At 42.6% G+C, this 15,657-nt stretch overlaps 7 protein-coding genes across 8 annotated transcripts; 2 read left to right on the top strand and 5 right to left on the bottom strand.

The window, feature by feature from the left end:
- Positions 1-69: 69 nt before the first annotated feature.
- On the bottom strand, positions 70-2,274 carry LOC6738266 (gamma-glutamyl hydrolase). Its single transcript, XM_044922819.1, has 3 exons — positions 2,065-2,274; positions 1,597-2,002; positions 70-1,002 (listed from the first exon to the last, which is right to left on the bottom strand). The coding sequence occupies exons 2-3, from the start codon at positions 1,773-1,775 to the stop codon at positions 144-146; spliced, it is 1,038 nt and encodes a 345-aa protein (XP_044778754.1). The 5' UTR covers positions 1,776-2,002; positions 2,065-2,274; the 3' UTR covers positions 70-143.
- A 244-nt stretch (positions 2,275-2,518) lies between these two features.
- Positions 2,519-5,188, bottom strand: LOC6738265 (gamma-glutamyl hydrolase). Its single transcript, XM_002085040.4, has 4 exons — positions 4,528-5,188; positions 4,254-4,304; positions 3,964-4,193; positions 2,519-3,903 (listed from the first exon to the last, which is right to left on the bottom strand). The coding sequence occupies exons 1-4, from the start codon at positions 4,737-4,739 to the stop codon at positions 3,275-3,277; spliced, it is 1,122 nt and encodes a 373-aa protein (XP_002085076.1). The 5' UTR covers positions 4,740-5,188; the 3' UTR covers positions 2,519-3,274.
- A 142-nt stretch (positions 5,189-5,330) lies between these two features.
- Positions 5,331-6,401, bottom strand: LOC6738264 (iron-sulfur cluster co-chaperone protein HscB). Of its 2 annotated transcripts, none has more exons than XM_002085039.3 (3): positions 6,084-6,401; positions 5,919-6,031; positions 5,331-5,858 (listed from the first exon to the last, which is right to left on the bottom strand). In XM_002085039.3, exons 1-3 carry the CDS (start codon positions 6,303-6,305, stop codon positions 5,471-5,473), a joined length of 723 nt encoding a protein of 240 aa, XP_002085075.2. In that variant the 5' UTR covers positions 6,306-6,401; the 3' UTR covers positions 5,331-5,470. The 2 variants fall into 2 exon arrangements, with proteins under 2 accessions (XP_002085075.2, XP_039149001.1); XM_039293067.2 differs by having other exon boundaries at positions 5,919-6,040; positions 6,084-6,224.
- Positions 6,402-6,762: 361 nt separating this feature from the next.
- Positions 6,763-7,433, bottom strand: LOC6738263 (mediator of RNA polymerase II transcription subunit 10). The gene is made up of 2 exons (XM_002085038.2): positions 7,180-7,433; positions 6,763-7,123 (listed from the first exon to the last, which is right to left on the bottom strand). Exons 1-2 carry the CDS (start codon positions 7,299-7,301, stop codon positions 6,844-6,846), a joined length of 402 nt encoding a protein of 133 aa, XP_002085074.1. The 5' UTR covers positions 7,302-7,433; the 3' UTR covers positions 6,763-6,843.
- Positions 7,434-7,460: 27 nt separating this feature from the next.
- Positions 7,461-8,443, top strand: LOC6738262 (programmed cell death protein 5). The gene is made up of 3 exons (XM_002085037.4): positions 7,461-7,661; positions 7,923-8,037; positions 8,095-8,443. Exons 1-3 carry the CDS (start codon positions 7,599-7,601, stop codon positions 8,316-8,318), a joined length of 402 nt encoding a protein of 133 aa, XP_002085073.1. The 5' UTR covers positions 7,461-7,598; the 3' UTR covers positions 8,319-8,443.
- LOC6738261 (protein disulfide-isomerase TMX3) lies at positions 8,365-10,408 on the bottom strand. Its single transcript, XM_016171576.3, has 4 exons — positions 10,158-10,408; positions 9,855-10,093; positions 9,174-9,797; positions 8,365-9,118 (listed from the first exon to the last, which is right to left on the bottom strand). The coding sequence occupies exons 1-4, from the start codon at positions 10,195-10,197 to the stop codon at positions 8,729-8,731; spliced, it is 1,293 nt and encodes a 430-aa protein (XP_016032139.1). The 5' UTR covers positions 10,198-10,408; the 3' UTR covers positions 8,365-8,728.
- A 349-nt stretch (positions 10,409-10,757) lies between these two features.
- LOC6738260 (U3 small nucleolar RNA-associated protein 4 homolog) lies at positions 10,758-13,383 on the top strand. Its single transcript, XM_002085035.4, has 3 exons — positions 10,758-11,017; positions 11,088-12,921; positions 13,149-13,383. Exons 1-3 carry the CDS (start codon positions 10,881-10,883, stop codon positions 13,266-13,268), a joined length of 2,091 nt encoding a protein of 696 aa, XP_002085071.2. The 5' UTR covers positions 10,758-10,880; the 3' UTR covers positions 13,269-13,383.
- Positions 13,384-15,657: the final 2,274 nt, after the last annotated feature.

Here is a 15,657-nt window from a genome sequence, read left to right as displayed (position 1 = left end):
AAAAACATAAAAGTTTGCCAAACAAAATAATTTGTGTATTTAAACCAAGAGTAAAGTAATGCGATGATATATTTTTCTGGCTAGTGTTCCTCTAATTTATTAATTAGCTTATTAATTAAATTACGTCTTGTATATCACAATACTTAAGATGAGCGGAGCTCCTCAGAATCATCCCGCTCTTCCGCATAGTCCACGTTCTTCTCAAATAGATAGCACTGCTGCCAGTTGGAGCCCTTGAACTTGCCAGAGAAAACAGGCTGCCAGTTCCAAATGAGATTTCGGGTTTTTAATTCGTCACTTTCGAACTGATTGTTGTTGCGGCGGCAGAAGTCAACAAACCGACTGCCAAGGATTTGGGACAACTCGATACCCATGCGGGAATGCGCCATGTAACACTTGTCCGGTGAGTTGAAAAGCTGCTCAAATGCAGCGCGCTCAGGATGAAACTGACATCCAAAGATGGGAAAACGCCGGTGCTCGACAATCGTGATGAATTCCAGTCCCGAAGTGTCCTTCTGAGTGGCCAGTGGATGCCAATCCTTAGCTAGACCAAAGGAATCCAAACTCTCTTTGGTGATGCAATACCGATGCTGATGGCAGGCAAATGGGTGCTGCTCCATCTCATCGGCAACCGATTTCGGCAGACTTCCAAGCAGTTGTGATTGCTGATAGTCATCGGTCAGAGTAACCGGCATCGCCTCCCTCATGGGCTGGCAGGCGGTTCGAACATTCGGTGCTTCGGCGGCGTGAATAAGGAGCAACTGGAAGCCAAGACAAGTTCCCCAAACGGGAAAGTATCCGCCAAGATCATCCAGCTTCCTCGCCCGCTGATTACGCTCCATAGCCAGTTGGTAGATGAGCTCGGCACTCCGGACGCAATCGCTGGTCAGATCCGGATTGGCTTGTCTATCAGCCTCGTCGATGAACACGGCTCCACCTGGCAGAAGAATGCCATTTAACTGGCTCATCATCAACGCATAGTAAGCTCGTTCTCGGCCAATCCTAAAAATAAATAATTAAAAAATTTCACTTTTCAACGTTTGTGTTTATGATATCTAAATGCCCACGCCTTTTTTCAAATGAAATCGAAAGCCTTAAATATGAACACCTCTCCCCGCTCATGCGTTAATCGCATTGCATTCTGCAAGATTTATTTTGGCAAACTGCCAGATGAGGTAATTAATTCTCGTGCACCGTTTGTTTATACAATTTGTTTATTGGTAACCAGATGGGCACACCCAATGCCCCAATGGCCTCCAAGTGCTTCAAATTGGCAACGGGCAGATAAAGTGACTTGTGTGCCCAGTGACTTGGCCAAATCGATGCACATGATGCAGATTTGAGTTCCGCCTATCATACGAATCACTTTTGCCCTATTTGTAGGAAAGTGTATGAACGTGACTTTCGATCTGAATGCGTGGAATGCTGGCGGCTAATAAAAATATGGTTATACACATTAAACCATGCCAAAAGATTACGAATTGATTCTGATTCCCTTTTTGACATGATATATTTGTCATATTATTTCATAGCAATGTATAAAATGGTAAGATAAAAGCCAAAGTATTGCAAAATTATTGAAACTTGATAACTTACCAAATGGGCACCACATGCGCACCGGATGCCTCCAAAAATTTGACATAGGATGCAGCCAAGTAGCTGTGGTATTCCCCCTTAAAGTTCTGCTGCAGTCGCGTGGCTATATCGATGCACATCACGCCAACTGTTGGTACGCGGTTGAGGTACGGCGGATCCGTACAAGCGCATTCCGCCATCGTCTTCTTCGGATTTCAGACAACGAGCTACTGGCCAGCTAAAAATGCCATGCATTCCCATTTATCGGGCACTGAGCAGATAGAAATGAGTCTCGCCGGTGGGAAACAATGACTCAAACTGATTGCACTCGAGTCGGTGAGAGAAAAATATTAATTAATCTACTTTAGCATCCATTGTCGTTCGACTTAAAAGCAAGATAAAATTATTCATGGGTCAGCTATACTGGCTAAGTAACGTAAATGATTCATATGAATTATATATTATATGTATAATTAAAAAATTATATACTTTATACACTTCATAGCGAAATGAAGCGTTTCCGGCCCTATTTGATCGAAATCACTTGACAAATGGATCTGTACTTGTCCGTCCGTCTGCTTATCAGTCCGTATAAACGTCGAGATTTTGGGAAAGCAACAAAATAGAAAAACGCCAACGTTAGCTTACAAGTTTAATGATTAGTCTGATCTAGACGCTTTTCCTGGTCTAGAATATCAGAGGTCAGGGGGAAGTTTTTGGTAAAACTAAATAAAATTTCCCATGTGACATAAAACTCCCAGGATACTTCTTATATGCGCATTTGGTACATTCGTACATGGACTTTGTTTTTATTATTATTATATGTAAGTTTTATTTGTTTAATTATATGCTAAACTATTGATTTATTTAAAAAGTCAAAGATATAATGATATCATTGCAAAGAGGAGGCTTTTTTTTAATACCTATTTAAAATTGGACTACGTTTTAATTTCGTTGAATTTTAATCAACGTTATTGATATGATATTGTTTTTATTACTAGAATGCTTCTTAAAATAACTTAGCATGTACAATTTATAAGCATTTTTATAGTTTGTTTCACATAAATCAAGCCACATTCATGTAAAAGTCAGATTTGCAGAGTATTGTATGTAAGGATGAAACTATGATTTCAACCAGTAAGATAACATAAAGCAACATAATATATATTAACATATAATATGTACTTAATAGGCTTGAATCGACGAATCTAGTATTCCCTCTTAGCATACGAGTAAGAGATATAAATTTGTTCGCCAGTAATGCTTGCTTCTTAAACTATTAAATTAGTCTCTTGATTTGGCAAGAAGATTTAACGCTTATAAATAGAATTTTGTTTTGCTTATCATTATCCATCTACATTTTATTAATTAAATAGCCATGAGCAATTAGTTAATGTGCTTAGTAATTAGTATCTGATAGTCGAGGTAATCCCTTGGCATATAATCTCTTCATGCCAACTGTATCCAAAAAACAATAAATTACCAATTGAGTCACCCATGACAACAAGTACAATATCTTCAGATATTACGCTAATAGTAAGTATTTTGACCAGAAATCACATAGATATCTTGAAGATAAAGTTATAAAATCGATCAAGAAATAATCCCGTAAATATCGTGTGCGTAAATGAACTGACAATATGAAAGTCCACGGAAAGTTCAAAGTCCTGGCCACAACTTTGGTGAGCAAAGCAGCCAATTAATTAATTGATAAGAGAACCAGAGTCAGGAGCAATCCACTGAAGAAAGGCATAGTGGTAGAACCGTCACCGCCTGGTATAATAATGGGAATATAGCCGCCGCTACTACCCCCATCGTTATTACCTCCCTCATCGGGGATCTCCGGAATCTCGGGTATTTCCATTTCAACATTGGTAAATAGGTATTGCTGTATGTACGAGGAGCCCAGGATCGAAGTATACTCCGGCTTATAGTTGTAGATGAGCGTCCTGGCCTGCTCCGTGGCATTCGAAAAGCTCTGATTACTTTTCCTCGCCTCACTCACAAAGAAATCGGCGAAGAATTGACCACTTAACACAGCAGCTGCGGTATGAGGAATGCTCGTCTTTGTAAACTCGTACAGCGGCTTCTCCGGATGGAATTGTACTCCATAGAAGGGGTACTTTATGTGCTCTACGGTGGAAATGAACTCAACGCCGTTCCAGTCATGATTTAGGGACATAACCCGCCAAGTTTCGTTTAGTAGATCCCGCTCGAAGTCTTTTTCCGTATAGCAGAACTGATGCCAGTGATAGGTCACATTCTCCTTGACCATGGTGTCCACCACATCATCGCTGATGGATGCAAACAGGCGGCTCTTCTTATAGTCTGGATAGAAACGTGTAGATTCAGCATTCGTAATATATAAATTAATAAAACAAACTATACCTTCTTTAAAATCCATTGGCACGGCCATACCGGTCGCTTCGCAATTAATGCGGTGTTCCGTTTCGTTGGCCAGCTTGTAAACCAATAGTTCCATGCCCAGACAAGTGCCCCACACCGGCATAAAGACGCCCTGATCGTTTAGTTCAATGGCCAAGTGGATGAGGTGTTCGCCCGCATCCGCATACCCATTGCTCTGATTAAACCAAGTGGCTCCACCGGGCAACAAGACTCTGTCGAAGGAGCAATAAATTTAGATGCGGGAACTTCCTAGAAAGTATATTTATACTTGCCCATTTATCTTGCGCATGAGATCGTCGTAGTAGCTGCGATTGCGACCGATCCTGTCAAAGGTATTTGTATGAAAATTGTTTATTAATTGATTTCAGGCAATCTTATCAATACAACACAATTTCGGTCTCCAAATCAAATTTACTCTCTAATGAATTTATGTTCTATAAATACACGTGTCGGAATACTTAATGCCACCCTACCCTATTCGACCTTATCGAGCTGTGGCAGAATTACTGGTCACGATAAGATCTTTGTATCTGTCTGCTCACTTACCAAATCGGCACAACTCGGGCTCCAGCTCCTTCGAGATACTTCACATACGAGGCGGCTATATAGCTGGTCTTGTTATCAAAGTGTCTCGAGATCAACCCATCGACGTAAACTTCCTGTGTGAGAACCCCTATGATGGGTGATGAGATGCCAGCCTCTGAAGCGGCCAACATAGCTCCGATGAAGATCAGCAAGCCGATCGAGAACTTCTTCATTTTGTTAGATCTTAATACGTTCTTCTTTGGTTCGGTTAGAGGTATTTCGTAATAAGTATCTTTAGTTTCCTAAGTACCTTGTTATGAGCTATTGATTAATCAACAGGCAATTCTTTAATAACACGCTAAGTCGGCAAGCTAGCTTTCTGGGGATTCTTTCTTAGGTTTGCTTTAATTATCCGCAAGTTTTCCGGCTTGCAAAAGTATTTCCCAACGAGAAGTCTTGGCAATTCCACAGTTGAGTCCAACCTCGGTGACCAACTAATAGGAACTGTCCGCTGAGGCGCCGGTCGATTTGAATTTATATAAGGTGCGACGATTTTCCTCACCTATACAAATCGCTCAGGCTGTGTGAGTGGGCATGAGTTTGCGATGTGTATTTCTAGGGTCTTCGGGGGGTGTACCCCTGGCGACTTCAGTCCAGCAGATAGTACTGCGATTAATTGATTATATTATTTTTTCCAAAGTATTGTGACCGTGGCACAGGGTGCTCAATGAGAAGGGGAATAACTCCTGGGGCTTCCATCGAAAGTTGGATAAAAACCTGTTTTATTCGGTCACAATTGGATAATTAACTAATTGCATCGATCATAACTGTTCAATCGCGATTTTTATTCACATTATAAAACAAACGAAGTCCGTGTTATTGTTTACTTAACAGCTGATAGATAGCAACAGGTGGACGTGTGTGTGTGCGATCAGAACCGATTGCCAAGTCGATTAATGCCAATTCAGCTGCCCAGCAAACTTTGTTGCTTCTGTTTAATGCTGTTCTGAATACTCAGGAGGTACTTCATCTCAACGAGTGTTCCTTTGACTCCCGAAAGATCTTTGCTTTCGAAAAGGGCATTTAACCTCCGGGCCATCTCCTCCAGTTCCTTGACGAGTTGAATATTTAAATTCTCCAGCGTTTGGGTGTCTTCCGCATCCTCCACCTCCTCGTTCCGCTCCATCATGGCCATGAGAAACTCTTTGTTTAGGGCGCTATTATCCTGCGGCATCTGTTCGCCCTCCAGTTGAAGAAGGTATTGACCACGTTCTATGGGCGTGGAAAGAGTTTTATATGCCTTGTTGATGAGGGAACTCCAGTCTGCGGAGTTTGTTTGCTCCCGTGAGGTTCTGTAAGCAAGGGGATTTTATAGTTGCCTTCCGGATTTTATCACTTATGACAATACCCACTTATTACTATATTTATCGGGATGCACAATGGTCTGCAACTGGCGAAAACTTCTTGTCAACTTCTGGGACTCCAAAGAAAATTGAATGGGAAAGCTGAGCAGTTTAAAGTAATTCTACAGAAACTGAACGTTAAATAAGCCAAATAAAATGTATATAAGTACTTACTATTCCTGAGTTAACATCCTGCAAGTGTCCACAGTCCGAACATATCATATTTTGCTTTAAATCCGATTTCTTTTGGCAATTCCAACAAGCCGGCGAAGATTCAACTGAAAATTTTCGTATTTCTGGCAACCGAAATTGATGAAATTGTGCTGCATTTCTAGCAAGTGGCGTATAATTTGTTGCTTTTACAGCACTTTTATAGCCATTAATAACTCTCCGCATTTTCTACAATAAATTTAACTAAATGATATACACAATCGAAACCTTTAATTACACAAGCTGACAATAACAAAGAACAGCTGATATAAAACTAAGGTGGCAACGCCACTGCTTTGCGACTATCGAGCTTAAAACTTTTTTAAACTATTTCATTAAAGTATTAATTAATAACATTTATGACGTTTTGATACTTATTGGTTTTTTAAAATGCAAGACCTTAAGACCTTTATTAATTGAAATGAAATAATTATATGGTATAACGTATTCATAGAAACAACTCAATTTAAAAAAGTTCAAATATGAAACATACCTGTAAACAAAAAAGAAACGTATGTAAAAATATGAAAATAATGTCTTTAACAAATAGTATTTCACGTGACAATACGTAAACACGTATATCAGACAAAGAGCAAGAAAGTATACCAACATACACAATCGCCATGGCTAGTGAAACACCGAGTTTTATGTAAAGAAGTATAAATTTATTCCAACATGTGGCTTACAATCTAGAGTTCAGTTGGCATGTCCTTGGAGCACGTCCTTACATGGAGTCCTTGCGATAAGCGCGGTAGTTGTTCATCTCGTTGGGAAAGGTTTTGTACAGCTCCAGCAGCAGATTCGTCTTGAACTTCTTCAGGCCCTCGATCTTGCCCTTGACCTCCTCGTTCTTGGCCAGTGCCTTCTCCACGCAATCCTTGGTGTACAGCTGGGGATTCTTGTCCTGGTCGATGTAGTCGAAAAACACTTCAAATGGCACATAGACGTCCTGCACCTGGGAGCGCAGCTTGTCGATCTCTTGTAGGCCGGTCACCAAGCTGTTACTGATGGTGCACATATTTATAGACATTTGATTAAATAAATTATAGCATTTTCTTACATTTTCTGGTTGAGTACGTTCTGACCCTGTGGCTGAAAATCGCTTACGATGATGCGGATCTGACGAACATTCTCGATGAACATCTCTAGCTGGGTCTCAAGGTTCTCCAGCGGTGCAGACATTTTAAACGAATTTAAATTGTCCTTATTTTATGTTTATTCCGGTAAAATGTTTGTTTTCCTTCGCAGATATTTTATTTTTCTCCGCAACTCTTCTTCTTCTCGAAAACACCGAATGACCAGGGCTACTCAAACGCAATTTTGAGCAGTCAGATTTATGAATAAGCCAGGACTAGCAAGGTCACACTGTTCGGTTGCACACTTTTTTGCCACAAAGAGCGTGATTTATTTTTATAGAAGCAAAAAACGCAATAATTGATAAATTTACTGCCATAAATATACTGAGAATAAGAACCCAGAATGTCGGATAGTGATTTGGATGCCTTACGCGCCCAGCGCATGTCCCAAATGCAGTCGCACTTCGTAAGTGAAATATTTGAGTGGCTCCAAACCGGCTGGATTCCTCTAGAGAATTCCAAAAATAGTCATAACTTGGAATGTTAGCCAATTAGACTATGTAAAATATAATGAAAAGGTTAAGAATATATTGGCTATTGTATGCTTAGTTAGTTCTTAAAGGCACATTTCCTTTTAGTCCCTATGAGTCATCCTTTTCGACTGGGACACCTGTTTCTTTAAAGTGCAATCCTTCAATGACCTTAACTCCTTTTTTCCCATTTTTAGGGCGGTGGCAATGATGCGGAAAAGCAACAAGCGCAGCAGGAGCAGATGCGCGCCCAAGAGGAAATGAAGCACTCGATATTATCCCAAGTTCTGGACCAGCAAGCCAGGGCACGACGTATGTGGATCTAGACCTTGAATATCTCTACCTAATAACACATAAAATATCATTTAGTAAACACCCTCAAGGTCAGCAAGCCGGAGAAGGCGCAGATGTTCGAGAGCATGGTCATCCGCATGGCCCAGATGGGTCAGGTGCGTGGAAAACTCGATGACGCCCAGTTTGTCAGCATCCTCGAAAGCGTCAATGCCCAGATGCCGCAGAGCAAGTCCTCCGTGAAGTACGATCGACGTCGGGCGGCCATCGATAGCGACGACGACGAGGATTACGGCTGCTGATTCGACCGAAATTCCGCCCAACTTCTAATTTAAGTTATGCCCGCTCTTCACATCCGCTAAATCATGTTTATTAATTTTACTAACTTAAAACGAGAAACAAAACTAAATGCACGAATGCGCATGGATTTCTTTGTGTCAGATGGCGAATCTTAAAGCGGATTGGAAGTTCGTGCCCAGATACACTGACATAGACTAGATTTGGCTTACATTTATATGCGGTAGAAAAGTGGTCTAGAGGAGGGGTGGGGTCTTCTACGACTTCCTATAGTGATTTCTCATTTCAAATTCTTGTTCGTTCCTTGCTCTCTATGATCTTTCTCGAAAATGCATTATGAGATCATCTTATTTACTTTCTCTAAGATTCACTCGCAAACAAAAGTTTTCACTAGATTCATTTTTAAGTTATCCTTTTACTCCTTCTTCTCGTGATCTTCATCGGGATCTTCTTCTGTGACCAAGCAATCGCCGCAGAATATCGAGTACATGATAAGCGATAAGAATCCCAGTGGCAGGCCGAAGATGACAGTGGTCAGCACGGGATTTCCCAGCCACATATCCCTTAGAGCTCGTCGCACTTCGAACAGCGCCCGATTCAAACGTACAAAGTACGTATCTCCTCCATAGGCAATCGCACTTTCGTTGCGGATGGATTCTAGGAAAAGGTGCAATGCCTGTGGAGTCATTTGCATGGGATCATCTTCGGGTATGAAGTGGTGTTGGGTGCTCGAATTAATCGCTATCAAGTGAGGCGTGGGCAGTTGATCCAAGATAATGGAATGTGCTATTGATGGCTCGCCAATCTAAAATGCAAATATTTATCAGATCCGAATCGATAACTATGATAGAATCACTTACCCATCCAAATTGGAATTTGTCATGATATCGCGCCCTATGCTTTCTTATCACGCCCTCCACCATGTCCCGAAACTCCAGCTCATGCGTGGCTATCTGATTGAGCTTATCCTCCTGTACCACAGCCAATACCAAGTACTTGTTTGTCTTGAGCAGCTGGTGGATGTTGAACCGAGTGACCTTTGGGAAGAGTGTGAACCTCTCCACGTTCACCCACTGGAAAACGGTTTCGTTCACTTCATTGGGGTCCATTTCATGTGCCAAATGTCCGTGCGGATAGAAGTGGTGCTGCTCTTCTTTGTAGACGATCACTGCTGGCAGTTTCTCAAAGTCAAAGTGCTGGGCAGCGATATCCTCGCTGGTGGCATAGAAAAATCCATGCTCTTGGTAACCTTCAGCTGCAGCATAGTATGTATCCCACACCACGCCCTCCTGTTGACCCACGAAAATGAAAAATATTGTATGGGATCCCTTTAGCATGTCTACACTCTCCGTTCGCGTGACCAGCTGAACAGGAGGCCCAGACATCCTCAGGGCATAATCCACTAGCTCATCGCGACCGCGGTCTCCGTTGTAGGTGAACTCCATGTTGCCCTTGATGAACATGATGGTGGGATACCCACGAACCTGTAAGAAATGGGGGATGTTTATAAGGAACTTGGACCAAATAAGGTATATTCTCACCTTGAATTCCTTTGCTGCCGCCGGATACTTGGTGCAATCCAGGCGACCCACTCGTACGTTGGTGGCATGCAGAGCCTGAGCCACCAGAGCAAAAATAGGCTCCGTTTTCTTGCAGTAGCCGCACCACGGGGCATAGAACATGACCAACCATTGACCCTCGTGTCGCACATCGATGAACCGGTCACTAAGTTCCAAAACCTTCGAGGATAGCCCCGTCGAACCCAGAGTCAGAAGCAGAGCTGTTGGTTTTGTAAATCATTTAGCACCACCTTGGATTTTTTCTATTGCTCCTAATTTATTTACCACTTATGAGGCCGAAGATCCACATAGAATTGGGCGACATCCTTGTAGCTGGTTTAATTTGTACTTCCAAGTGTAATTTACTTGCCCCGTATTTGCTATATCATGCTTTTCGTTATTTTAATAACTTGTTTAGTTAATTTAATTAGTTGATTGGTTTAATTTTCAGTTGCAATTTATTTTCCTTCGGACCGCACCAACAACAAAAGAAAACATTTGCAAAAACCACCCCCTTTAGACTGACCAGATGTCGAAGATATCCAAAATACGTAAAGAGGTACTCTTTAACCCAAAGCGTAACTTGCACAAGTTTATTTTTAAATGTTGTAGTTGATTGGATTATGTTTTTAAGAAATTATTGAACTCTAGGTTTTCATTCTACCATAGACTTGAAACTGAAATGAATTCTAAATAAAATCTTATTATATTTTTATATATGAATCTCTTAGAATTCTTCTAATCTAATTCTTCTTATCTACAATAAGGACATAGATAATAATTACATATATATAAATATTTTTAATTTTGAAAATAATTTTTGAGGACCCTTAGAGCGGCTGCCTAAGGGTTAATTTGGTATATTTTTAGCCAGATGGCTACTCTTCACATTTGTTTACCTCGCGAAATAGACCATCTGGCAACTCTTAGGCACACACGTGCATCTGCAGAGGAATTTTGTTTTTCTTTTCTTTCTTCTTAACGAAATAGGTGTATTAACTAAATAAAATGACGAATAATGCGAAAAAGGAACCCCAGCAAAGGGGCAAACATCAGTTGCATAATGTGCGCTTCTACACGATAAAGCCGCGTGAAATTGTCAGCTTGGCGTATAGTAAATCGAGCAAGTGCCTCGCTCTGAGTCGGTAAATTATTGAAAATTAAAAAAACCCTAATAATTACTTTGCCGACAACTAATAAGTACGCTCTTTGCAGTGCAACGCCCGTCATTGAGCTGTGGAACCTGGAGCACACCCCGTATTTGGATCGTGTAATCCACCTGCCACCCTATTCTCATGTAGAATCTATAGCCTGGGCGGGAAACCGTTTATTTTCCGTGGACTTAAGTGGAAATCTGATCGAGTGGGATGTGATTAAGCTGAAACAACGATATGAGCACTCACCAACTGGCAATGCTCTCTGGAGTATCGACGTAAATCCCGCGGAAACGGATATCGCCGTTGGCTCAGAGGAAGGGCACATCAACATCCTGAGTATCGAGAATGACGAAATCACCTATAAAACCTTATTTAACAAGCAAAAAGGTCGCGTTCTCTGCATCAAGTTTGATAAGACAGGAACCAAACTGGTGACCGGCACTGAGGGATTTATTCGCATTTGGAACGTCCTCAAGGGAACCACTCTGCACACGATGACCCTCTCCGAAAAGGACGTAATAGTTTGGTCCCTGCAGGTGCTATCCGATAATACGATTATTGCTGGTGATTCAGCGGGATTTGTGACCGTTTGGAATGCGGAAAACGCGACACAGATAGATTCCGCACAAGTTATGGATAAAAACGTATTTGCCCTGGCTGTGAATAACAAGGAGGATCGATTGGTTTGCAGTGGAATGCAGCCACCGCTCATCCGGATTTTCAGCAAAACCAAGATAAAGCGGGAGGAGTCCACCAGCGAGCGTTGGATTAAATTCTTGCAGCGCGATGCCCACAAACACTATGTGAAATCCCTGTTGGTTATCGACGATCAAATTTATTCGGGAGGCATGGATGGCATATTGACCATTACGTCCAGTGAACGCATGCAGGCACATTTGTCGCAGCATGCTCCCTTTCTGAAAGGTTCCGTAGCTTCCATGGCAATCAGTAAAAAGCTTTTGCTTTTACGATATCCCAACAGCGTGCACCTGTGGCGCTTGGGTTCTGTGGCCCCGCAAGGCGAGGACAAGAAGCAACCCTGGGCACTGCCCGTTGGTCACACGGAGGAACAAGTTCTGGAGCAGACACCCCAGAAACTCCTCCAACTAAATGTCAAAGAAGACCACTTTATAGAGTCTGCTGCCATTTCACCAGATGCAAACTGGATTTGCTACTCTACCTTAAAGGAACTCCGGATCAGTCGTTTGAAAAACGATCCCCTGCAGGTGGAGCGTCTGGTAGACGATCTTCCCCAGGAACTTCAACCAGCCAGTCATATAATTTTCACAGAGCAGGGAGATCTAGTGCTGCTCAACCCGCAGAACAATCATCTAAGTTGGTTTACTTTAGAGGAAGATCTGGTTACATTCAAATATACCATCGATTTGAGTGAGAATTGTAAGAATACGATTAGCCATTTGGTTATCTCTTCGCATAGCGAATACATTGTGGCTGCGAGCTCAGACCACATAATATCAGTTTGGAAACTACATGGAAAACAATATAAGCACCTGCTGAACCTACCAAGACACCGAGCAGGTACCACCGCCCTATCCATGCACGAGGATTACCCACGTGTGGTGGTCGCCTACGCCAATGGCCAGCTGGTGGAGTACGATTTGGTCAATCGGATATTCACCTGTGAAACTAATGAGTACCTGATACCGGAGACCAGGCGCCATTGCATCAGTGGAATCAGCCTGGATCCACAAAATCGTAATATATTTATTGTTCACACCGAGGACAATTTGTATGTGTTGGAGAGGGATCAGCATCTGGATCCCAAGGAGCTTGTGAGCAACAGCAAGTCTAAAAAGTTATCAAACGGAAACCGCTCTTCAGTTGCCGGCGGCTCAAAAGGCCTGAGCCTAAAGACGTCGCTGCCACGACAGGTAAGATTGGTAGATCTGTTTACGCAAAAGACTTTCATTTTGTGACACTTTGGTTCACAAGATAATCTTAATTCATCTACGAAATAAGAATGAGCGGACTAAAATCTTTTGTTAGGCTTACCGACTACCAACTTCAACGTTTTCTGTCCTTTCTATAGCTGCAACAAATCCCAAACCCCCTCTTATTACTTGCAAACACTTTCACACCTCAATTTTTCTCCTTGCAGCACCTGGTGCACGTGTCTCGCCTGAGCCCTAACGAACTTGTCAACGTCAGCATTTCGACAAACAATCTGTTGGCTCCGCTGCCGCCGCCGTACCGGCGGAAGAAGTTCGGTGCCTCGTAAATGGAGCGCCGCCGGATGAAGTTGAAGTGGAGTGGAGTGGCGGAGCTCCAGCTTCACTTTGGCTTACCCAGTAGTTTCCACTTAGTTACCAAATAAAATCAAAAGTATAAAACAATGGTGGAGTGGATTTTTCGCAGGCTTGTGCGGCTCGCACTCTGCATTCGCACGGAAATTTGTCAAATGTATTGCCAAAAATTTGTCTCCGGCCGTCTCGTCGACGACTACAATGTCTCTCGTTCCCATTCCCATTCCTGTGATTTCTTGCAGGCGCTTCTACGTGGATTGTGCAACATTTCGCTTCGTTTTGTGTCGCCGGCATTTACTGTAATTGTTGTTGCTGTTATTTTTTGGTTTTACACTGTCTAGCCAATGTCTAGACAAGTGCATACCACACAGACAGTCGAAAACACACGCACACAGAGGCGACGAGCGGCGGGCGAGGGGTCTTTTGGGCGAGTCCTGGGGGGACGTCGATGCACAATTCAACTTTTAGCTCAAAAACTCATTGGCCGGCTGGGTCTGCTCCGCTGCCGCCGCTCCACCATTGTGGCTAAATGGTTTGGGTGGGCGTTCTGTTTCTGATTCTCGGCAAAAAAGTCCGAGTATCCCGCAGCCATATTCGAATGCCAGGAGAGGCCTGCACTTGGGCTGGGTCATGACCACTTTGGGATCAGAAAGGTGATTAAAACTTTACAATCGCAGCTCGGGCTGGTGATTCGCATCTGACGGATTGCTGCATCGCCGGAATTAAAATGGATGGAAAGTATTAAACAAAACTAATTTAGAAATCGCAATTTAATTTAGAAACTAACTTTATAAGCCAAGGCTGCAGGTCTTTTCGCCAAATGCAAGTATTTTGCACATAATGGAAGGGATATAAACATTTATATATTATAAGTAAATAAGCTCTTCAAATATGGTGTTCAAATTTGATTTGAAAGTATTCAAAATTCGGTTTGGCCCTGTCACTCGTTTTCCATCTTGTTATGTGCATTGCAATGTGCAATTTTTGGCCATTATTTTTTCCTTTTTGCATACAATTTTTCGACCAGAATGGAAACCCCTTTCCGACTTCCCCTTGATTCCGTAACTTTTTCCGGATCTGACCATAACCGATGGACGGACGGACCGGCTGGCTGGCTGGCTGCGGTTGTGGGGGCGTTGTATTTTCGTGGGGCGACAGTTTTCGCATAGCAAACCAAGTGGCGAACAGACATGAATAATGAGTGAATCGAGTGAAGTATTCAAACTAAGCATACAAACTATAAATGCACACATAACGCATACGCAACGTATGCCAATTTGGCTGGCAACCCCAACCACAGTGCTCCGCCCTCTGGCGCTTTTGTCGGCATTAAAACTCACTTAGCCGTTGAAAGGCGCTGGGCGAAATGGAGTTTGGAGTTTGGGTGAAAAGTTATGCAAACTACGCAATGCAAACTACGGGGAAAAGTCGGACTGCAGTCGAAGGAAGAAGTCGTGAGAGTCTGCCAAAGAAGTCTAGACAGGCAATGGGCGAAACTTTGGCGGTGGCGAAAAAAACTTTTTCCACATGGGGCAAAGGACATGGAAGTTAAGGTGTGTGTGCAAGGGGCAAGGGAGGACAAGGAACAATGCCTCAAATTGACATTTAATTGGTTTGCAAATTAGCCAAGGAACGCAGCCACAAAGCAGCAATCTTCCCATGGGAATTTTCACCTCAACTGCACTTCCAACCACCGCATATTCAGGGATGCAAAGTGGTTGTGTATTGCAAGCCGAAATTAAGGATATTAAATTTCGAGCAAAAGCGCTCTAAAAAGAAATTAACTTACGTTTGTATGAGATATTTAAATTTAACGATTCATTTTCGAAAACCTTACCTTTGAAAGCGCTTATATATACTTTCATCTTGTTTTGGAAACTTTATAACTAAAATATCATATAATCTAAAATCAATAAGCCAAAACGACACATTTAAGCGGTCATTTTAAAATGATCAAACATGCTATATCCGATTGTAACCCTGCTAAGTCCGTGTGAATCCCCCCGCAGTTTCGAGGTGCTAATAAACAAGGACTCTTGCGGGCTAAATTACAGCCGCTAATGAATGAAATGGGATAAAGCTTAATTTGCATTTAATAAAATTAACGCGTGGAAAGTGCAGGGGGTGCTAATTGGGGGCTGGGATGAGCTGGATGGCCTGGATGGGGGGTAAATGCTCGCATCAGCATAAATCGCATGCGGTTGTCATGGCAGTGGTTTGGGGGCAACCAACTCAAGTCTAGACAGGGATCCATGGGATGCAACAGCAACCGACCGACCAGAGGACAATGTAAGGACAAACGTGTCCTGTCTGTCTGCCACTCGGAGGGGGCGGAGGGCGCTGGGTGGTGATGGGTGCTCAAGG

Source organism: Drosophila simulans, chromosome 3L, assembly GCF_016746395.2.
Source record: "Drosophila simulans strain w501 chromosome 3L, Prin_Dsim_3.1, whole genome shotgun sequence".
In the NCBI taxonomy this organism is placed as follows: domain Eukaryota; kingdom Metazoa; phylum Arthropoda; class Insecta; order Diptera; family Drosophilidae; genus Drosophila; species Drosophila simulans.
Note: the sequence above shows the minus strand (reverse complement) of the source record. Positions and strands in the feature narration are given on the sequence as shown.